We start from the raw sequence: 23,270 nt of genomic DNA, 5'->3' as shown, positions 1-23,270 counted from the left end.
CAGTTGTAAGGAAGCCAAACAGGGCTTTTCTGTCGCCCAGGGTTTCTAGTGTGTGTGATTCGTGAACGTCTTTGAGCAGACTTCCATCTAGGGGACAGGGAGGACTCCACCGAGGCTGTGCTCGCTGTGCTCACATATCTCTTGGAGCTGCAAAAGCTGAAGGAGTGTAGATTTTTAATTTTTTTTTTTTAAAACATAGGAGAGCTCTTAGATTGGGGTTGAAAACCACCTGTCTTTTTCTACAGGTGAGCTGCAAATTCTCACAATTATAATCTATCAAATATTTACTGCATACCTGCTAATTTCTGGCATGTTATGGGTCCTGGAGATATGTCAATGACGAAGACAAATTTCTGCACTCACAGGCCTTACATTATAGTGGGAAATGATGCAGGCAACCCCCAAAGGGGAGCTTAGCCCACTGGGTTCTTGGCTTTGGCCAGGAAATTCAAGGGCAAGCCAGAGGTAGAAGAAAACAGCTTTAGTGAAGAGGCAGTGTTACAGCTCCATGACTACTCCTACAGAGCAGGGCTACCCAGTAGCCAGAGAGCAGCAGCTAAGGGCAGTTTTGCAGTCATATTTATATAACCCGCTTTTAATTGCATGCAGATTAAGGGGTGGTTTATGCAGAAATTTCTAGGGAAGAGGTAGTAGCTTTTGGGTCATTGGGTCATTGCCATGGAAAGGGGTGGTAACTGCCCGGGTATTGCCATGGCACACTAATGGGTGTGTCTGATTGAAAGCTGCTTTTGCCTAAGCCCTGTTTTAGCGAGTCCTCAATCTGGTCTGGTGTCTGAGCTCTGCCTCTGGCGTCAAGTCCCACCTCCTACCTCAGGAAGGCAAATAAAATAGAAAGAGGGGGAAATGAAACTAATACAAAAATTTGGTAAGTTTGTAATGAGTGGCAACATGGGAAATCAAGAATCTGAGTGAGAGAATTGAAGGGACCCATTTTAGGTAGGAAATCAGGAAAGGCTTCTCTGAGCAGGGGATACATAAACCCAGACTTAGAGATGGAAGAGAAACTAGGATTGCAAATAAAGGAGGGATGGGAGGAAGTGTCCCAAGGGGAGGGAAAAGCCCATGCAAAGGCCCAGAGATGAGGAGAAGCTGGGTCTGTTAGAGGAATTGAAAAACCACCAGTGTGTCTGAAACAAGGCGGGTGTGACATGGGATGAGGCCGAGAGGGAGTACAACTGAGCTACAGGGATCTGGTCAACACTTTTTGTTGGTAATGGAAAAAATAAAACAACTATGCCATATAGTGGTTATAAGTGCAGGCTCTGGAGTTTTAGACAGGCTTGGGAGGAAATCACATTTTCTCTGCCCATTAGCTGTGTGATCTTGGACATGTCGTTTTCCAAGGAGGAGATGACTTACTCTGCACCTTCAGTGAAGTGATCTGGCACTGGGGGAGAACTCTGCAAGACGTGACCTGCCCATCATGGGCTGTGGTCTGCCAGACTGATAAGGTGTGTTTCTCCTTTCTTCATTAAAACTTGAGAGCAAGTGGTGTTCCAGGAAACTATTCGGATGCTGTGTCAAAGGGAAACAGTTACTGAAGCCACATATACTCTTTGTTCATTGATGATACTGGAATGTGGCTGGGGAGGGCTCAGACCCACAGAAATTGGACTCTGTGGGGCCCCAGGGACTCAAACCCCTTGTGAAATGCTGGCTGCTTGGTATGAACTGATGCCTCAACAATGTTAGCAGCAGCTAGCTCTGGGGTTTCTGGGCAGTCCTATTGGCTAGAAGCTGGGGAGGCTGCTGTGAGGCTTTCTGGAAATATTAAAATGGACAATTTACTGGGAAAGGGTGTGTTCTTGCTTTGTAGCTAATGCTGTGGGACCCTCTGGTGGCCACAGTGGGAGTAGCTTGGCAGTGGGGTTTTGCTTTCTCTTAAGTGGCCCAGGCAGGAAGCCTTGGCTGCAAACCAGAGGATTGAATATGGGACTGGAAAGATTACCCAGTTGGCTTGAGATGGAGGCTGTGATTTAGGTTGACATCCTACCCCATTTTCTCTTGCTTTTGGCAGCATTTCTCTGGGCTTCAGCAGTGAGAAAAGTAATGCTCTTTGTACAATGTAACAACAACAAAAAAAAGGTGAAAATAAGATGTTAAGTTGAACTAGTGTCTGGTACCATATGGACCAAAACCTCAGTTTGGGCATGGGATTCCACCAGTTTTATTGGTTGACTTTTAAGTGAATTCATTCTAACAGCTTTGAGCACAGATATTCTGAAAGTCAAAGTGCTTAGCTGTTGGAGGTTGCACTGGCTGGTAATTAGTGGGGCATCTGTGAGGTCTTATATCATGTGACCAACGTATGGTCATATGACCAACATGTGGTCATATGATATAAGAACACAAATGGGCCGGACGCGGTGGCTCATGCCTGTAATCCCAGCACTTTTGGAGGCCAAGGCAGGCGGATCACCTGAGGTCAGGAGTTCAAGACCAGCCAGACCAACATAGTGAAACCCTGTCTCTACTAAAAATACAAAATTAGCCTGGTGTCGTGGCGCATGCCTATAGTCCCAGCTACTTGGGAGGCTGAGGCAGGAGAATCACTTGAACCCAGGAGGTGGAGGTTGCGGTGAGCCAAGATCACACCACTGCACTCCAACCTGGGTGACAGAGCGAGACTCCATCAAAAACAAAAAACAAAAAACAAATAAAACAAATGTACTCCAAGTCTTCTAGTTAAAAATTAACACAATAATTTTATATTCTACAAAGTTCTGTCTCATATGTTATCTTATTTGTTTCTTATTATCACTCCAAGAAATGTTTTAGGTGGATTAGTGCTATGATTATAGTAATAATTTATTGTGGTTGACGTATATTATCTGTAAAGCTGACAAAAGCCCTGTGAAATAGATACCCAGTCTGTTTTCAGATGTGGAAAGGAAGCTCAGAGAGGCTACATCACTTCCCTAAGGGCGTTGATATAGTCTTATTGGAACCCAGATAAGCTTAGTCCCAAAGCCTCCCCTCTTGCCACCACCCCACTCTGCCTTACTCTTGGTAGAACCACAGCGATGACAGCTGCTTGGGAACATAACCACAATCTGGGCAGGAACATGAGAAGTGTTCACAGCCAGCGCTGAGGGGAGGTAGCGTGTGTGGCCAGTGCTGCACGGGGGACTTCAGAACAGCAGGCTCCCGCTTGCTGGATCCTTAAGAATAACTTCATGGGTGACATAGGATTTGAAGTGAGCTTTGCAGGTTGGGTCAGATTTAATAGGCTTGACTGAGCATATGGGACAGGAGCTGAGAGAAGAGCAGTCCTGAGGGAGGAGTAACACGAGGGAAGATGCCGCAGGGAGTATGCACAGGACACACTAGAGGAACAGCAAGAGTGGCTAGAAAGGGGGATTGGGTGAGGGATGAGGGCTAGATTATTGATGCTTTTGAATTGCAGGCTAAAAACTTAAATGGTAGACACAGTGAAATCATAGAGGGAGGAACCACGGCCAGCTGTGGAGGAGGGAGCAGCTGTGATGTGAGAATGGGGTGGAGTTGGGAGAAAATGAGGGCCAGGAGATGAGGGAGGCCTGCCCTGGAATGATGGTGGCAAGGGTGGATGAGAAGGTATAGATTTGAGAGAAAGAACAGGAAGAATCTGCAGGCTGCTGCTACTGAGCTCCACAGGGAGAGGAAGGAGCAGAACTGCCTAGCAGTTTCCAGACCTGGACACCTTGTGCTCTGATGCCTGCCAAATGCAGGGAGGAGCACTGGTTTGGGAAGGAAGGTGCAGACTAAGCTGCCAAGCTGCCAAGCTGCTGGTGGGGTTTCTTAGGTGAAAACAACCTGCTTTGTGATTAGTCTTAAATTGTTTGCCCCACCCCTGACATGGTGACGTGCAAGGAAGAGTGTGTAGACACTGGTCCTCTCTGTTGTCAGTTCATAGATAACTCTTTCCTGAGCAACACTCTATGGCTCCCTGCACAGCTTACAGTCAGGCTGGAACTCTGGCAGGATGCCTGGCTTCAGCATAGTTTCCCCAGCCAGGCTCAGCCATCTAGTGATGGGGGCATTAGACTGGGAGTCTGTCATTTGGCTGTAGCTGCTGGGCTGGGTGCTGTGGGGAACGCACAGATGAAGGCAGCACGGTCCTTGTGTTTGAGGAATTCACACTCCAGGCGAGGAGACAAGTCGTGATGGAAGGCAGTGAAAGGAGGCCAGAAGGTAGACGTACCGGCTGGGGACAGATTGTAGAACCAGACAGCTGCTAGGTTTTGGCCAGATGTGATTTCCACCATGAAGCTTCCCCAACCTCACCTACACCGGGGTTGGGTGTGGCTCCCTTAGCCTCTCGTGGCTCTTATCATAGAGTAGGGAAATTGCCTATCTGCTCATTTGTCTCCCTTTATGCTTGTTGGTTCCTTGGGGAGAGATTTCTCTTGGTGTGTTGTGTGTTCTGAGCAGAGTATGCTCTCAGTGGATTTTGGCAGGAACCATAAATCAGTAATCAACACAGGATGATAAAAAAGAGTGGTCCTGAGGCATCTGAGGAAGGGAAGAGTGCAATGATGGAAATATCCCTATAGCCCACGTCAGCTTGAGCATGCTCAGTTTCTCTTTTTTGAAAAACATGACTTAAAATGTATCATCTATTCCAGCAAAGAAATTAGTTAAAATGTTTTAAAACACATTCAAACTTTTTAGCTTAATCTGTTCTTAAACCATAACAGTAAATACATTATCCGTGACGATTGTAAAGGTCTATTCCTGATAGAAAAGCTTCCTGGTATGAGACACCTGTCCATATTTTTTCTTGTTACTATTTCATGGTGGCAGCTATGGTGAAGTGGAAAGCAAATTAGAGAATTGATTTGAGCTCTGGTTCTCCCATTCATTAGCTTTGTGACCTAAGGCAAGTCACCTAACCTCACTGCACCTATTTCTTCATATTCAAAGTGAATATGAATATATGTATATATATATAATAACAACTACTTGAGAAACCCATTATATTTTACAAATCCATTTTTTTTGTATACAGATGTTCCGCAGCTTATTTTGGGGTTATGTCCAGGTAAACTCATCATAAGTTGAAAGTATCGTAAATTGAAAATTCAGCCCAGAGACTTTTTGGTAAAGAATCACCAATACTTAAAGTCTGAAACTTTGTGGTTGTGTATTGCTTTTGCAGCATCAGAAAGTCAAAAAGTCTTCATTAAGTTGAACCATTGTAGGTTAGGGATTGTCTGTGTTTATTCAGGTACTTGCTGAGTGCCAACTGTATGCCTGGCACTACCTAAACACTGTGGATACAGAAATAAAGATACAGTCCCTGCCTTTGGGAATCTCAGTCTAACAGGGCAGGCAGACAAATAAAGCAACACTTACTTATTATCATGGCCGGGATGACTCTGATTGTTGCTGGAGTGCAGAACAGAAAGCAGAGATATCTGGACCTGAGTGGGTGTTAGGGAGGCTTCCTGGAGGAGGAGGTACTTAAAGATAATCTTGACGGATAAGTAAGAGCCAGTCAAGGAAGGTGAGGAAAATGAAGTAAGGGAGAAGCCCCTGGAGCAATACAGATGATTTGGAGGTTTGTAGGTGCGTGGGGTATGTGTTCGGAGGCTGCTGGAGATCAGGACATGGAAACCACAGAGGGCCAGATCACTAAGAGCCTCCGATGCCGAGTAAAGACATTTGAGCCTTTTTTTGAGTATGGTGAGGAGACATCGAAAGTTTAACACTTACATATTTATATTTCTGATTATGAAGTTAATGAGTGTCCACTGAGAGAAAAATGAAAAATACAGAAACATATAAAGAAAAAAAGGATATCCAGAGACAACCATTGTGCATATTTTGGTAAATACACTTGATGACATATCTATAGCCCTGTAACTCCATAGCTATATATATGGCTATGTCTAGATCACCTAATATCTATCTATCTGTATATAGATGTAACTAGACATCCTGGCTACTTAAGGCGTAGTCTGAAGTGACATGGTTCACCTGCCAGTATAATGGTTTAAAAGGCTGGCCACTTTTGAAAGCCCCTCATGTCTCTCATTCCTGTATCTTCTAGGATTAAAAATTTATAGGCTACAGTTGAATAATTCTTGGTTACCCAGGACCTTGTGGTGGATGCCTTCTTTCACCGAGCATTCATGGGGTGCCTATAAGGTGCCAGGCCCTACTCTGTGATAGGGATCCCATTGTAAGCAAATCTCAGGTCACTGCCCCATGGAGCCCACCTCTGTAGGGATCAAAAGTGGGCAGAGAGATAGGGGCACGGCCAGTTTGTGTCCTTCCCAGGTGCGTGCCTACTGCATCCTGGGGAACTGGAAGCGAGTGCAAGCAGTGAAATGCTGTGAAGCGTGGCATTAGCTGGGCATGGTGGCATGTGCCTGTGGCCCCAGCTCCTTGGGAGGCTGAGGTGGGAGGATCACCTGAGCTTGGGAAGTTGAGGCTGCAGTGAGCCAAGATAGTGCCACTGCACTCCAGCATGGGTGATACGGTGAGACCTCGTCTTAAAAAAAAAAAAAGGCAATTGGATGACTCCAGACCCAGGGCTGAGGCCCCCACCTGCAGCGGGGCAGCTTCTGAGGCAGATGAGGAGCAGCAGGGAAAGTCGTGGCCTGGTGTTCCTTGTCACAGTGCCCCAACTCATTCCTGGGGATGTCCAAACTTGCCCAAAGGCAAAACTCAATGTCTCTGGCTCCAGCCGATTTTGAATGTGTTTCAGAGGAGTATAGAGGGGTTGGGGAGCCCCCTCTCAACCTATGGTAACAGTATATGGTTTAACATTATTGTGTCTCTGTACTATAATTGGTTAGCACGTGGTTATTTATGGAAAATTCTGGTGGTTTAAGCCCACCCACGATGTTCTAGCCTTCACTCAAGTTTGTTTTCCTTCTCTCCCTTCCCTTTCTTCCCTTCCTTTCTTTCCTTTCTTTCCCTCCGTCTGTCCCTTCCTCCCTTCCCTAACCCTTCCTTTCTTCCCTACCTCCTTTTCTTTCCTTCCCCTTCCCCCTTTCCTTTCTTGCCCACTCTGTAATGAAACCTAAGGTTTTTTTTTTTTTTTTTTTTTTTCTGGCTTCTGATTCTGTCTCAAAATTTACCAGTCTTTAGGCAGGGACACTGCTTGTGTCTTTAGGCAGGCAGGGAGCTCATCCTATAGCCCTCAGCTCCTCCCAGCCTCCTTCTTCTTTGATCTCTGGGCATCACTGGGGCAGCTGCTGAGTCTCAGGGGTTCCTAGTCTTCACCGAGTTCTGCCCTGAGATGGTTTCTCCCTGATCTTACCAGAAGCCTGTGCTGTCTGGAGCACTGAGGCTGTCTCGAGCTAACTGATCTGCTCTCTGGATTCCAGGGACACCCACAGGGCCAGAGGTTGAAGGCACGGGTGTTGATATCTCCAACTGTTCTGACTCCAGGTTGGTGCACTTCAACGCCCAGTATTAACCACGCAATAACAGGATGCCACCAAAATTTTGATTTGGGGCTGTTGCATCCTAACTTTAATAAAATTTAATAGATATTATTTTATAGAGTAGTTCTAGGTTTACAGATAAATTGAGCAGATAGTATAGCTCAATTTCTCCCTTGTCCCCCAGCACACAATTTCCTCTATCATCAGTATTGTGCATTAGTGTGATACATTTTTACAATGATTAATCAATAGTGATACATTATTATTAACTAAACTCCATAGTTTATATTAGGGTTCATTCTTTGAGTTTTACGGTTCTATGGGTTTTGACAATTACCTAATGTCATGAATCCCCAGTACAGTATCACACAGAATAGTTTCACTGCTGAAAACCTCCTTGTATTCAACTCAATTCATCCCTCCTCCACGCTTGGCAGTCACTAATCATTTTACTATCTCTACCATTTTGACTTTCCTGGAATGTCCTAGTGTTCGAATCATACAGTGTATAGAGTTTTTAGACTAGTTTCTTCCTAGCATTATGTATTTAAAGTTCCTCCATGTTTTTTCATGGCTTGATAGCTCATTTCTTTTTATCACTGAATAATATTCTATTGTATAGATAGATATACCACAGTTTGTTTAGCCATTCACTTAGTGAAGGACATTTTGGTTACTTCCAGTTTTTGACAAGTATGAGTAAAACTGTTTTAAATACTTGGATGTGAGTTTTTGAGTAAACAAACATGTTTTCACATGACTTCGGTAAATACCTAAAACTGCCATTGCTGGATTGTATGGCAAGACCATGTTTAGCTTTGTAAAAAAAACCTGCCAAATTGTTTTCCAAAGTGACTACCATTTTGCATTTCCACTAGCAATGAATGAGAGTTCCTGTTGCTCTGCATCTTTGACAGCCTTTGGTATGGTCCCTTCTTTGGATTTTAGCCATTCTATTAGGTGTATAGTAGTATCTCATTGTTTTAATACGTAATTTCCTAGTAACAAATGATTTTGAGCATCTTTTTCATATGCTTATTTGCCATTCATATATCTTTTCCGGTGAAGTGTCCAGATCTTTTGCCTATTTTTAAATTGGGTTGTTTGCTTTTTTATGATTGAGTTTTAAGAGTTCTTTATCTATTTTGGACACCAGTCTTTCATCAAATATGTATTTTACAAATATTTTTACTATAAGTTGTTTATCATTCTCCTAACAGTGTCTTTCACAAAGCAGAAGCTTTTAATTTTAATGAAGTTCAACTTATCAATTTTTTGTTTCCTGGATTGTGCTTTTGGCATTGTATCTAAGAAGTCATCACCAAACCCAAAGTCACCTAGATTTTCCCCTATGTTATTGTCTAGGAGTTTTACAGTTTTTTTTTTTTTTTTGAGACAGAGTCTTGCTTTGTCACCTAGGCTGGAGTGCAGTGGTGAGATCTCGGCTCACTGCAATCTCTGCCTCCTGGGTTCAAGCAGTTTTCCTGCCTCAGCCTCCTGAGTAGCTAGGATTACAGGTGTGCACCAACATGCCCAGCTAATTTTTGTATTTTTAGTAGAGACGGGGTTTCACCATGTTGGCCAGGCTAATCTTGAACTCCTGATCTTGTGATCTGCCCGCCTTGGACTCCCAAAGTGCTGGGATTACAAGCATTAGCCACCGTGCCTGGCCCGAGTCTTACAGTTTTGCACCTTACATTCAGGTGTAAGATCCATTTTGTGAAAGGTGTAAAATCTGTGCCTAGATTTATTTATTTTTCGCATGTGGATGTCTAGTCATTCTAGCACCATTTGTTGAAAAGACTATCCCTGCCCTGTAAAATAGCCTTTGTGCCTTTCTCAAAGATCAGTTGACTATTTATGTAGGTCTATTTCTGAACTTTGTATTCTTTTCCAGTGACCTATTTGTCTGTTTTTTCTTTCTTCACCAATTCCACACAGTTGTGGTTACTCTAGCTTTATAATTAGTACTGAAGTTGGCAGTGTCAGTTCTCTGGGGATTTTTCTGCTCTTTACTATGAGAACCTGGTTGGGCTCCTGGTGGTAAAATTTAGAAAAGTGTGAGATCCCCCTAAGTCTGGGCCCCAAGGAGTTTTTAATGCTCAAACCAGGTCACCCTCAGCTTCTAGTAAACTGTTAGTACCATTTCTGTGCTCTTCCCAGTTGCTGGCTTCAGCATCTTCTCTTCCTGCTAACCTCTGATTCCCTGTATTTGCCTGTCTTTTTAGTTTTCAGGATGGCAATTTGCCCTGTGACCTCTCCTCTAGTCCCTCTAAGAAGGGTTGATCATTTTCAGTTTGTTCAGCTTTTTTCTTATTGTGAGGACAAATGGTGACTTCCTAACTTTTTACATGTTGGAGTAGAAACCGGAAATTTCATTTAAAAAAGCACTTGTAATAAAAGTCACTAATTGTAAATGTAGAATTTAATCATTTAAGTAGATATATAGAATTTTGCAGCCATCACCTCAATCCCCTCTTAGAATACATTTCTTACCTTCCCAAATTCCCCCAGAGCCTCCTTGTAGTCATTTTCTAATCCCTGGTCACCATGACGGAGCCTGAACAAAATAAAAATTTGGAAAACAGACAACATTAAATTTAAACTTTTATTAGATTGGAATTTTATATAATGGACCATTGTCTTACTTTGTGGCAACTAGAAGAGATATTGTATTCTAAGGACTTTCTTTGGGGGAACTTAATAGTAGTCCTGTTTATTGCTCTCCTTGAATGGTTTCATTCGTGCTGGTGACTGATAGTTGCTCTCATACCTTATCTGGTGAGCACAAGTGAAAGAGCTAAAAAAAAATCTTCTATTAGAAATGTAGATGATGAATTTACAGATAATGTTATGTGGAGGTAAGTTTTTTTTTTTTTTTTGAGACAGAGTTTTGCTCTTGTTGCCCAGGCTGGAGTGCAATGGCGCGATCTTGGCTCACCGCAACCTCTGCCTCCCGGATTCAAGCGATTCTCCTGCTTCAGCCTCCGGAATAGCTGGGATTAGAGGCATGCGCCACCAAGACCCGCTAATTTTGTATTTTTAGTAGAGATGGGGTTTCTACATGTTGGTCCGGCTGGTCTTGAACTCCCAACCTCAGGTGATCCACCTACCTCAGCCTTCCAAAGTGCTGGGATTACAGGCATAAGCCACCATGGCCGGCCAGGAATTAAGTATTTTACCATCTTTTTTCTTTCGGAAATTTGGTTGGTAACATTGAAGAGACACTACTCACCTGCCTGAAATGCCCTTCATTATCTTTTCAGGTTGCAAGGGCTCTGGAACAGCCCTTACAGTACTCACATAAAGGTGAGTATAACATTTCACTGTAGTCCTGTACTTTTTTACTTTTTTGTGCTTACAAGGATTAGCATAAGTATGTGAAAATATAAAATCAAGAGTAGAAGCCAGGCACGGTGACTCATGCCTGTAATCCCAGCACTTTGGGAGGCTGAGGCAGGTGGATCACGAGGTCAGGAGTTCAAGACCAGCCTGGCCAAGATGATAAAACCCCATCTCTACTAAAAATACAAAAAATTAGATGGGTGTGGTGGTGGATGCCTGTAATCTCAGCTACTCGGGAGACTGAGGCAGAGAATTGCTTGAGCCAGGGAGGCAGAGGTTGCAGTGAGCTGGGTTTGTGCCATTGCACTCCAGCCTGGGCGACAGAGTGAGACTCTGTCTCAAAGAAAAAAAGAGTGGAGATATGCATCTGTAACTAGTTTTCTGTTGCTGCCTATTAACACATTATAACAAGTTAGTGGTTTGAAACCACAGAAATCAGGAATGAAATGATTGGGTTCTATGATCAGGGTCTTAGGAGACTGAAATCCAGTTATGGGCTGATTGTGCTGTCATCTAGAGCTCAGGCTACTCTTCCAAGTTCACTACAGATGTATTAGTAGAATTCATCTTCTTGTGGGTGGAGGACTGAGATCCCTTCTTCTGTGCTGGCTCTCAGCCAGGAGACACCCTGACTCCAGAGGCCACCTGCATTCTTTCTCACTTGGTCTTTCCCACCTTCCAACCAACAACAGCTCGTGGAATTTTTCTCAAGCTCCCGTCCTCTGACTTTATCTTCTCCTACCCACTAGAGAAAGCTCTGGCACTTACGGAGTGATGTGATTAGATCTGGCCTACTCAGGAAAGCTCAGCCTTTGTATTAGTATGTTCTTGCAATGCTATAATTAACTACCTGAGACTGGGTAATTTATAAAGAAAAGAGGTTGAATTGGCTCATGGTTCTGTGGACTGTACAGGCTTCTGCTTCTGGGGAGGCCTCAGGAAACTTACAATCATGGCGGAAGGTGAAGCAGGCATGGTCTTCACATGGCTGGCAGGAGAGAGAGAGAGAAGGGGGAAGTGCTACACACTTTTAAACAACCAGAACTCATGGAAACTCTATCATGAAACACCACTTGGGGGGTGGTGCTAAACTATTAGAAACCACCCTCATGACCCAATAACCTCCTGCCAGGCCCCACCTCTAACAGTCAGGATCACAATTCAACATGAGATTTGGGTGGGTACACAGAGCCAAACCATATCACTCTTTAAGGTCATATAACTGCCATGTAACAACATAATCACAGGAATGATGTCTCATCACCGTAGCAGGTTCCAGAGATAAGGGTACAGCATGTTTGGAGACCATTTTAGAAATTCTGCCTATCACAGTTCAACTTTTCATCCCCACACATTCACGTTTCTCCCAGATGCAAAATACGCTTACCCTCTCACCTAAGGTTCCCAAGTCTCATGTCATTAATGCATTAGTTCAAAGTGTCATGTAGATCTAATCTGATCAAAAGTTTAAAATCTCATCTAAATCATCTACACCAAGCGTGAATGAGGCTTCTGTCCATTAAGTACAGATTTTTTTTTTTTTTTTTTGAGGGAGTCTCGCTCTGTTGCACATGCTGTGCAGCGGCACAACCTTGGCTCGCTGCAACCTCCACCTCCTGGGTTCAAGCAATTCTCCTGCTTTCGCCTCCCGAGAAGCTCGGATTACAGGCATGTGCCACCACATCCAGCTAATTTTTTTTTGTATTTTTAGCAGACATGCGGTTTTGCCCTGTTGGCCAGGATGGTCTCGAACTCCTGAGCTCAGGGGATCCGTCCGCCTTGGCCTTCCAAAGTGCTAGGATTACAGGTGTGAGCCACTGCACCTGGCCCAAGTACAAATCCTTGACATAATTCCCTTACCTCTGCTGACCTGTGAAACTGAACAAAGCTTATCTGCCCTCAACGTGCAATGGTGGGACAGTCATAGAATAACAACACTAGTGATTCTTGTTCAAAAAGAAGGAAAGTGGAAGGAACAAAGTCACTGATCCAAAATCATTTTGAAATGGGGCTAAGCAAAATCCAGCAGGAATTTGTTGATTAGGATCCACAGCCTGGAACTAACCCTCTGTGTGTGACGTGGGGCTTTGCCTCTGGGCTCTGCATTTCTATCTTTATTCAAATCATTTTATTTTCCTTCTTCTGGCACTCCTTTGGTTCTTCACCTTTCTCCTTATGGCAGCATCCTCCCCTTAATCCCTGGCGCATCTTCCCTAGCAGAATTGGTCAGATATTGCCCATGTCATGGTCCTGACCATCTCCATGAGGGGCTGTCCTTGTGACCCCCTGCTCCTCTGGGACTCTCTTTGCTGACCTGACCTCTCTCAGTCATGATTGCTTTCAGCTGATCTGGCTGGCCTAGAAGAAAACCTAGGACTGTAGGGTCCCAGAACCAATCTCTGCCCTTCAAGAGAGGAAGAAAGTAACAGGGGTCTTCATCGAGAAATGACCCACATGAGGGCCTGGACTCTTCAGCAGTTACAGCAGAGGAAAGTTTCTGAAAAAGAATGGAGGGGCTGAGATCCCAGGCCGGGAAAGCAGGTTGTGTCAAGCACTATTTAATCCTTATGTGCTCCCTGCCCCAATCTACCAGCCAGCGAAAGACAACTGACCAAGTATAAGTACTAGGACTACAGAACAGTGATAAAGGGTTTGTCCAAGGAAATGCCCTTTTAGTATTTTTGTTTTCACAGTGGAAATTGCTATTTTTGATCCAAAGTTTTCTGAAATGCAGCAGTGAGTTCCTGGAGGGTGAGTTAGGTGCTTTGGACAGGGAGGCTGAGGCCAAGGCTTGTGTGGTCAATCTGCTGCCACCATGTGGTGACGGAGCCTGGGAGAGTCTTAGTCTTTCTTGACTTCACTTTCCTTGTCAGTAAAGTAGGGGCTTATTGTTCCTCTCTGAGGTCCCTTCCTGCTGTGTTTTCTCTGAGTTTCTGAGGAGCAGAGATGGTTTTTAATGCTGCCCAGGACCTGAAGCTGAGACCTGATTCTGTGTGTCTCCTGCAGGGGCCTGAGCTGAGTCCACACCCTGTAAGCCCAGAATTGAGGGAACAGATGGAAGAAAGAAAGTCAGCAGGTTTAAGGGAAGAGAATAACCACAAGCCATTGGTAAATGAAAACCAAAGAAGGGGAGAATAAGGACAAATTGGGTCAGAGGCTTCAGGGGAAATGGGCAATGCCCACCATCATCCATGCTGTCAGGGAGCAGTGTGAGCTGAGCAGTGGGACTGAGAGAGAAACTTACTCTCTTGACTCAGAGCTGGTTTATAGTGAAGGGCAGCAGCAACTTCAAGACGGGGAGGATGCCACCATGAGCCCCCGCCCCAGACCCAGGAGCCTTGAGCCTGGGGCTGCCGTAGCAGTGGATGCTCTTCAGGTCAGTGTGGGTTAGAGAGAATAACCATGCTGGGAGAAGGGTTGGAGACATCCATTCTTACATTAAACAGCTCTGCCCTAGGTCAGGTGCCAGAGTAACTGTCCCTTGCTTGTATATGAATCACTGATACTAATAATATTCTTCTGTCCTTACAGTTGAGGGAGGTTTCTTATAAATATTTACTGGGTATTTAATTTTCTTTATACTGTGCTAAGTACTTGGGAGTCAGATATTTAATGTCTCCCCAGAGGATCTCAAGCCAGTGAGTGGGAGAACACAAGCAGATCATTTCAACAAAATATGGTAGTTCTACCAAACTGAGGTGTTGTAGCAGCCCAGAGGATGGGAGGGTATGCCAAAGGGCATTGCTCCTAATGACAGGGGGAACCATAAGAGAAAATTTTCAGGACAGACCAGTCTTTCTCTAAGCTTCCACAGGGGATGATCCTGGGGCATGGATGGTGTAAAGCAGGTGCCTCTCCAGGGAAGGGGATTTGCAGCATCCTGAGAGAAAGAGCATCCCTTACAAGACATTTGGGACAGAAAATGTAGGTGAGAGGATTGGAGGTTTGCAATCACTTTTATTCAATCATTGATGAACACTGCTGAGAGGCCCCTCCGTGCTGGGCCCTTAGCTAAGAACTGTGAACAGAGAGATGAGTAAAATGGGATCCCAGCTTTCATAGAATTCTCAGTCTAGTGACCAGTGAGTCATGAGAAGTGTAGTGATGTTGGGTTCATTGGAACCAGTGGCCCATGCATGCCACATGAGATGACCTCAGTGGATGGCCTGGTTTCCCTTCTGGTTGTTTTCAACAGCTGGATGACCTGTCCTGGGCCAGTGATCCTGGACTTCAGCCATATTTCAGCATCTCAAGGTATAGTATGCCAACACCTCAGCTCCATGTGGAGTCAAAGCAGTTAACACAGCTAAGGTATTCAGAGGACACTAATGATATCAGTAGCTACTGACTACTTCCTGGCCAGCTGGGGAAATAAAGAAGTAAGTTTAATAAGTCTTCTAAATTTGTTCTTGCCATTATGATAAACAACTTTATCTTGATAATTAATTATATTATGGCTAATTAATTATAACTTGCCATGATGATAAATAACTTTATCCTGAGTACAGCAGAGACACAAGCCCTTCAGGACACATGCCTGAAGCAGTGACAGTCTGACTTTGAAACAGTGGAAGACCTAGTTTCAAATTCAAGTACGCTTTGAGTAGAAATTAACTTTACCTCTTTCGCATGGCAATGGGGCCAGTCTTCCTTAAGCTGATCCTTACAAGAAAAGGAATCATACTGCTAAGAATTCAGACTTCAGCAGACATGGGTAAATAAGGAAGTCTTATAAATCTATTCTAGCCTCCTAGCAAGAAACCAGAAAGTTAGCAAGTTCATTCATGTTCAGGACAGTTGTGTTCACTAGATGAGAGGCACTGAGACATGAAGAACGGACTGCCTATTAAAAGAGAAAGCATTCCTGCCTGTCCTAGGACATCGCTGCCAACTCCAGGAAGTGGGAACACAGCTGCCTGCTCTACAGTATGGGTTGCCTTTGTGTCTGGACTGTGTCTGACGTCCTGATCCCTGTGCCCATTTCAGGCAGCCTTGGGAGGAGCCCGAATCACTGATGGAATTGGACAGTTCGTGGAAATGGTTCAGCAGAACAAAGGTAAGTGCAGGGGCACAACCAGGTCATACCAAGAGACAATGAGTGGCACTGATGAGGACAAACAAACATAAAATCAAAAGTTTGTGCTTCGACTTCAAAAACTCAAACCAATAATTTGCTCTTATAAATAATAACAAGTATTTTTCTATTTACATGAGAATTTAATCTCAAAACAGAAATCACAAAAATATTAAGTCCAGGGCATAAAACCTAAACCATAGCTTATATTTATTCTTTCTAAATAGAGCAAACAGTAAAATCTTCTTCATAAAACATACATTGTGATTATAAAAAGGCAAAAGTCTTAGTGAAAATCATTGGTATTCCATAGAAGAGTAAATTAAATACAGTCAAGGGAAGACCCAGGTCTCATACTTCTATTGTATATTCCAAAGTTCCAGGGAAATTCCAGGTGATAGAGGTTATTTCCCATACTGTTAAAGAAAGGTTGCAGACACTTCTGAATTTTGGTCCCAGTACTCTAGGAGGGCACATCTCTGACTTGGAAAATAATACGGGAATGTATATTCTTCCCGTGACTCATTCTGGTCATTCTTCCAGCATCACAAAAACCAAAAAAAGGGAAATATGGCCAAATACATGATTTGCTATCCCTCTTCTTCAGGTTTCTTGGCTGATTCTTATGGATAATAGCATTACCTTAAGGATTATGATGAAGATACGATGTCCAAATATGTGCAGTTTTGAGCAAAATGCCTGGTACGAATTGGTCAATGAATAATTACTGAATAATTATATGAATATTTACTGAATTTATGTATCCCATGAGTAATTACTGAATAATTGTTGTGATTGCTTTTATTGGCAGTGCTCAAAATTCATCCCTGTGTGACCTCAAGTAAGCCACGTAACTTTGTGAACCTGCAGTTTCATTATTTTTTAAATGAAAAAACTTGACAGATTTTCATTCTGCCACAGAATGTCAGGTCTCCCAGACACCAGAAAATACACTGACTTAAAGCCTTTGATAGATCTCAAAGCAGTATCCTTACACAGTGTAGTCGGAGGATGGTGGGGGCTGCAGAGAGGGATGCTTTCAAATGGGATTGATCCAGTCCTCCTTCCTTCACTTCCACATGAATGCTGGGCAGCCCAGGGTCACACCCACTGCACCTTCAACTCAGGCTAGTCCAGCAGCCAAACTGAGGAGACTCGGGCTACAGAACAGTCTCCCAAGTTCCAGGCTCACAAAACCTAGGTGGGGATGAAAGCTGAGAAAGTGGTTCAGGGACCACTCTTTCCTACTCGTTCCTCTCACCTCAAACTCACCTAACTGCACAGCAACACTGAGGATCATCAACTACCAACTACTATCACCAAGACCATGACCTTGATGTTGCCATGTTCTGTTAGTGGAATGCAACCACACATCAGTGGTGTTAGTCCAACTCAGAAAAATATATATCAAGCAGTATTCCATAAGAACTGCTCATGGCCCTGTTCTTTTCAATATATGGGCAAACTGAATGAAAACAACAAAATAGTATCAGGTTTGCAAGACTTCCCAAGATAGATGGTCACATGTGTTTTCAGGAGATCCCTGTATAAATGATTTTGATCACTTGATACCTTGAAAAGAGCTCTCGTGGGCCCAGAATGACATCCATAAGTGACAAGTATGAAATGTAGTGTTCAGTCACATTAAAAAACAAATCATCCTACACAGAGGAAGAGCTTTGGACATAGGAATGTCAAACTGGTCTTAAATGTAATGAAAAGCCAAGGTGGTGCCCCAGTAAGAAAAAAGAAATCAACAATGGGATGCAGCAAGAAGAATACTGAGACAGGAAATAAAACATTTTAAAAAAGTGAATTATTCATTCACTTTCTAGTGAATACAGAAAAAACTGCAGAAGACCCACAGGATATCATGGCAGTCTAAAAGTTTGATATCTTACACTGTGGAAAAGCCTTAAATTCTATTTTAACATAAGAGAAGGTGGAGTGAGTGACTTCATGACTACCATGTAGAAAATATAATCTGTTGGGAAACTATTTCTGCCTTGATGATTTTATACACACAAGAGATGAACAATGAGGAATATGCTTAGATGTACTGGGAAAGAGATGGGTCTGTGGCATTGTCACAAGGGTACACATATACTGAGAGTGAATGCTGAAGGATTGATCCCCATCGGTGGTGACCTCAGGTGAGACCATGGCGCCTGTGTTTCAGCAAAGCCTGGGCAATTGGAACACAGGGCTCCTAAGATTCCATGACACCCCCACCTTCTAATTCTGTTATTGCAACTGCAGACCGTTACCTGGCACGCTGGCTGCTACCTCCCTCACTCTTGTCAGAGTCTGAGCTACAGGCAGTGCCTTCAGCTCTGAGCTCATCAAACCTTGTTTTTGCAGTTAAGGACTCTAAAGTGCTGTGGGGAGTGATCACGTTTTTCTCAACAGTAAGTTAAGAAGTTCAGTTACTGACATCTCTCAGTCCTGATTATACCTATTTGATTTCACCAGTTTTTAACCCATCATGTGTTTGCGTTTCTTCTCCCCAGTCCCTGGCTCCACCTCTTCTGCCACAAACGTCAGCATGGTGGTATCTGCTGGCCCTTGGTCCAGTGAGAAGGCAGAGATGAACATTCTAGAAATCAACGAGAAATTGCGACCCCAGCTGGCAGAGAAGAAACAGCAGTTCAAAAACATCAAAGAGAAATTCCTTGTAACTCAAGTGGCCTGCTTCCTGGCCAGCCGGCAGAACAAATACAGTAAGATCTATAGGCTCACTGTCACGAAAGTGATGAATGACGTCCTGTCTTCTCTCTGAGAAACTAAATGCTCTATCAAAAATAATTTCTTCCTTCCCGTACTTCTAGGAAAACAGAAATGGGAATTTTAACATTTTGTTAAGGTTGGAAGACAGAGGTACCAAATTATTTAGCAACTTTCCATGTTTGCAGTCAGGTGGCGGTGGGACTAGAGTTCAAATCCCAGTTATTGATTTCTGACACCTGTACAGCACCACCTGTTTTCTCAGCAAGAGGCTAAATCATGTTACTAGAATCCTCTCTGTACCATAAAAGATTCTGCAGACAAGTAGCATCTAGTCTGTTGGTCTAAATGTCTGGGACTCACGAACTTCCATTCAGTTCAAGTCTCTGTTGAGGCCCAATAGGCAAAGCTCTGTTCTGGGGACCCTGGGGGAAACGTGGTGTTAGTACACAGTACTCCTGCTGAGGAGCTTAAAGAGAACTCTGCTCCTAATGGAACCTGTGGTATCTATAAGTGACAGCATCAAGAGGCGGGAGTACCCTGGTGAGAGGGAAGTCCTGCTTCCTGGGGCCCTGGCTCTTGTTCCTAAAGAGGAAGAAAGATGGCACCCAAGACTCTGTGAAGGTAGCAGTGTGTAGAGCAGGGACCCTGGGCCAGTGTCCTGGGCTCCATCCAAGTTGCTTGTCTTCTCTGTTCCTCAGCTGCTTCATCCATCCATAGTGTACTATAATAATACCTACCTCTATAAGTTGCTGCAATGATTTATGACCTGTTTCTTGTAAACCTCCTGGAACAGTTGTTGGCACAGAGTAAGCACTATTAGTTCTTCATTCTACTGTTTGTAACTTAACAGAAACTTGATTAGTATTTGGGCATACTTCCTTCATGGCTTTATGGTCTTATGCTTCATATTTTATGCAATTTATCCAGATAGTATTTTTAAAATCTTTGACATAGTTGTGCTTGAAATTCCCAGTAAAAGGGAAACCATCAGTCCCATAGTCCTAGGGGCCTTCCCGACTCTACGGAAAATCACTTCATGGCCCAGTGCAGTGTTTACAGGAGAGGCTGAAGGCTTGGGAAAGTGGCCCAGGATTCAGAGTCAGACCTCAGGGGCTGTGAATTCTGACTCCACTTCATTGTGGCTGAATCATCTTGTCAACTTAGTTGGTGTGCCCTTGAGTTTCTCTCTCTTCATCTCTAAATTTTGGAGGATCAGATGCCAGAAAGTCGGGAGACCGAAGAGTAAAGATGTGGAAATCCCTGCCTAGAGCCGGGTACTGGGGACAGTTTTGTCCTTGGGATGGACCTGCCTCCTGCCTTGTAGGCAGTGACCACAGCAGCATGTCCAGCCTTCCACTGAGGCAGGCGTGTCTGTCTTTTCTCAGAGTATGAAGAATGCAAAGACCTCATACAATCTATGCTGAGGGATGAGCTGCAGGTCAAGGAGGAGAAGCTTGTAGAGCAGCTTGGGCAAGCTGAGGAGCTCAGGTGAGGGGGCCCTGTGGGGGCAGGCAGGTGGGCAGGTGTGTAAATCTCTAAAGTACAGCAGCTCGGCGGGGAGAAGTAAGAGCTAAGCTAGGCCAGAGGAAGGGCAGGAATTGCCATGGCAGGCTCACGACACACAAATATTTATCAGAGAACAGGATAATAATAAGTTATGGGTTGCAGTTTTTTCTCAGAACCTTGTTTTCTCTTTTTCAAACAAGTAACTGTTGAGGTGAAACTTGCATAACACGAAATTAACCAAAGGAGTAGAACAACCCAGCAGCATTCAGTATACTCAAAATAGTGTGCCATCACCACCCCACTTACCCTTAGTCACAAGTACCTCCTGACTGACTGCGGCGTCTCATTCTTTCACTCAATCAGTGTTGCCTTCTTGACCCTGTCATTCTTTTCTTCTTTTGTCTTTTCAATTTGCCCCATCTGCACCCGGCCTCATTTCTGTACATGGCTTTGTATCTAATCGCCGCAAGATGCACTATGTGTATTTTCACATGGAAATAAATGTCCGTGGCCAGGGTGAGGAACTGAAAGGATGTCTTTTTGAAACTGATTTAGAAAGACCTACTTTTGTTTACAAAAGAGAAAGATGAATGCAGCATTGTCGAGGATCTTTCAGTTGCACTCTCTGATATAGAGGAAACCTGTAAAAAATTTTTTTCTCTTGGTCACAGGCATTTCCCCAAACATGTGTTGACCTTCTGCTTGGAGGTCTCCTTGAGGACATTGTCTCAGAAATCTCTGTTGCAGTATTAGAACTGATCACTCATCCCTTTCCACTACTAAATTTTCTCTACTGTGTTACCTTAGGCAATATAAAGTCCTGGTTCACTCTCAGTCACGAGAGCTGGCCCGGTTAAGGGAGAAGTTACGGGAAGGGAGAGATGCCTCCTGCTCATTGAATCAGCATCTCCAGGCCCTCCTCCCTCTGGATGAGCCTGACAACTCCCAGGGGCAGGATCTCCGAGAGCAGCTGGCTGAGGGCTGCAGGCTAACAGAGAACCTCATCCACAAACTCAGCGCAGGTAAGGTGGCCACAGGCCCTGATGACCCAAAACCCCAGGCTTATGAGAGACTCCAGACCTCCAGACCTCCACAATGACAGTTGTATTGGTGGTGTTTTTTTCCACTAAACATATGTGGCCATGACATGACCAGGACTTCCTGGGTAAGAACAGAGCTGGGAAACCCATGGGGTTGGAGGTCACAGTATTGCAAATATCCCTCCTTCCTTGATGGAAGGTAGTCTTTGGAACAAGAGGCAGTATCTGTCTAGTTTTAAAGGACAGGAAGGAGGCTGTGATGGGAAGGCACTTGTTAGAGTGAAAAGAGCTCTGGACTAAGAATGAAGGTTCCCAGGCTCTATCTTCAGCAATGTCCTTAGTAACTGTTGGTGAATGATTGATTTATCCTCCCTGGGTTTCTCTCCATCTGCAAAGGCAGGCAAATTGTCTCTTGCAAGGGCCTGAAGCATCCAAATGTGGGAACACTTACAACTGCTTTTCTTTTTTTTTTTTTTTTTTTTTTTTTTGAGACGGAGTCTGGCTCTGTTGCCCAGGCTGGAGTGCAGTGGCCGGATCTCAGCTCACTGCAAGCCCCGCCTCCCGGGTTCACGCCATTCTCCTGCCTCAGCCTCCCGAGTAGCTGGGAGTACAGGCGCCCGCCACCTCGCCCGGCTAATTTTTTTTGTATTTTAGTAGAGACGGGGTTTCACCGTGTTAGCCAGGATGGTCTCGATCTCCTGAACTCGTGATTCGCCCGTCTTGGCCTCCCAAAGTGCTGGGATTACAGGCTTGAGCCACCGCGCCCGGCCACAACTGCTTTTCAAAATGAGGTGAAGCCCCTCGCCATGTGGTGTTGGAGAAGGCACTTGATGTGGGGGCATTTGGTGGTAGGAAGGGCTTCAGACTGGAGCACTCCCCATGCAGAGAATGTCCCTGAATAACACAGCAGAAGCCACTTGGAGGGCCGGTGAAGTACCCTGATGTATAGAAGATTGTGGGACAAGTTTGTTTGTCCTCTCCTAAGAGAAAGAATTAGGTTCTAAATGTGAATTGTGACAGGACACCAAGCCCGTGCCTGGGAATCAGATCTGTGGCGGGATGGGGGAGACAGCTGCCAAAGTCCAGAGACAGGCTGCACAAGCCTCCAGTGATATGGGGACCAAAAGGTCTTTTCAATATTTGGCCACATCTTGATGGTGGCCCTCCAGATCAGAAATGCATTGCCTGATGGATCAGGAAACGACGCCAGGGCATTTTGTTAAAGATAAAACATGAGAGCTTTCAGTTGAATGGTGACCCATGCCTAGATGTTCATGTCTCTGTGCACATTGGGCTGACTGTGCTTGCAGAGTGTGAAGTAGGAAATATCTGAACGAACACTTCTGTATTCACAGAAAATGATGAAGATGTGGATGACGATGTTTACGTTGAGGAGGCTGAGAAAGTACGGGAATCATGCGCCCCCAGGTAACACTGAATAATCACGAGCAATAATTGTTGCGGGAAGTCAGGGTCCCTGGACGGAGGGACTGGCTGAAGCCGCGGCAGAAGAACATAAATTGTGAAGATTTCATGGACATTATCCCTTCCCCAGTCAATACTCTTGTGATTTCCTATGCCTGTCTTTACTTTAATCTCTTAATCCCATCATCTTCGTAAGCTCAGGACCCTGTGATGATTGCATTAACTGCACAGATTGTTTGTAGAGCATGTGTATTTGAACAATATGAAATCTGGACACCTTAAGAATAGGATAACAGCGATTTTTAGGCAACAAGGGAGATAACTTCAAAGTTTGACTGTCTGTGGGCCAGGTGGAACAGAGCCATATTTCTGTTATTACCAAAAACAGGTAAGATAAATATTGCTGAATTCTTTCCCCAGTAAGGAATATCAATAATTAACAGCCCTGGGAAAAGAATGCATTCCCAGAGGAGGCCTCTGAATGGCTGCTCTGCGAGTGTCTGCTTTTATGCAGATGTAGATAGGGATGAAACACGCCCTAGTCTGCTGCAGCGCCCTCAGGCTTGCTAGGATTAGGAAATTCCAGCCTGGCAAATTCTAGTCAGACTGGTTCTCTGCTCTTGAACCTTGTTTATCAATGACAATGCGTGCACAGCTGGACATGGAAGTTCATTAGTGATTCTGGTTTCACCCTGACCTTGTGATCTCGCCCTGACCTCCTGTCTTGTGATCTTTTGTCACCCTTGAAGCATG

General features: G+C 44.4%; 1 protein-coding gene across 2 annotated transcripts in view; it reads left to right on the top strand.

Annotated features, from left to right (window-relative positions):
- The window catches only part of LOC717236 (NBPF family member NBPF4-like), a 37,789-nt gene that overhangs the window by 1,411 nt on the left and 13,108 nt on the right, over positions 1-23,270 (top strand). Inside the window, exons 2-10 of one of the 2 annotated variants that reach the window (XM_028828867.2) lie at positions 10,667-10,709; positions 13,752-13,853; positions 14,003-14,121; positions 14,941-14,999; positions 15,732-15,801; positions 18,330-18,539; positions 19,932-20,034; positions 20,860-21,074; positions 22,448-22,520. In XM_028828867.2, coding sequence (XP_028684700.2) covers positions 15,783-15,801; positions 18,330-18,539; positions 19,932-20,034; positions 20,860-21,074; positions 22,448-22,520 — 620 coding nt within the window. In that variant the 5' untranslated portion in view covers positions 10,667-10,709; positions 13,752-13,853; positions 14,003-14,121; positions 14,941-14,999; positions 15,732-15,782. Of the gene's footprint in view, positions 1-10,666; positions 10,710-13,366; positions 15,000-15,731; positions 15,802-18,329; positions 18,540-19,931; positions 20,035-20,859; positions 21,075-22,447; positions 22,521-23,270 lie in introns of those variants that run through there. The other variant, XM_028828863.2, reaches the window with a different exon arrangement.

This window comes from Macaca mulatta, chromosome 1 (genome assembly GCF_049350105.2).
Source record: "Macaca mulatta isolate MMU2019108-1 chromosome 1, T2T-MMU8v2.0, whole genome shotgun sequence".
Taxonomy (NCBI): Eukaryota; Metazoa; Chordata; class Mammalia; order Primates; family Cercopithecidae; genus Macaca; species Macaca mulatta.
This window is presented reverse-complemented; position numbering and strand designations above follow the sequence as displayed.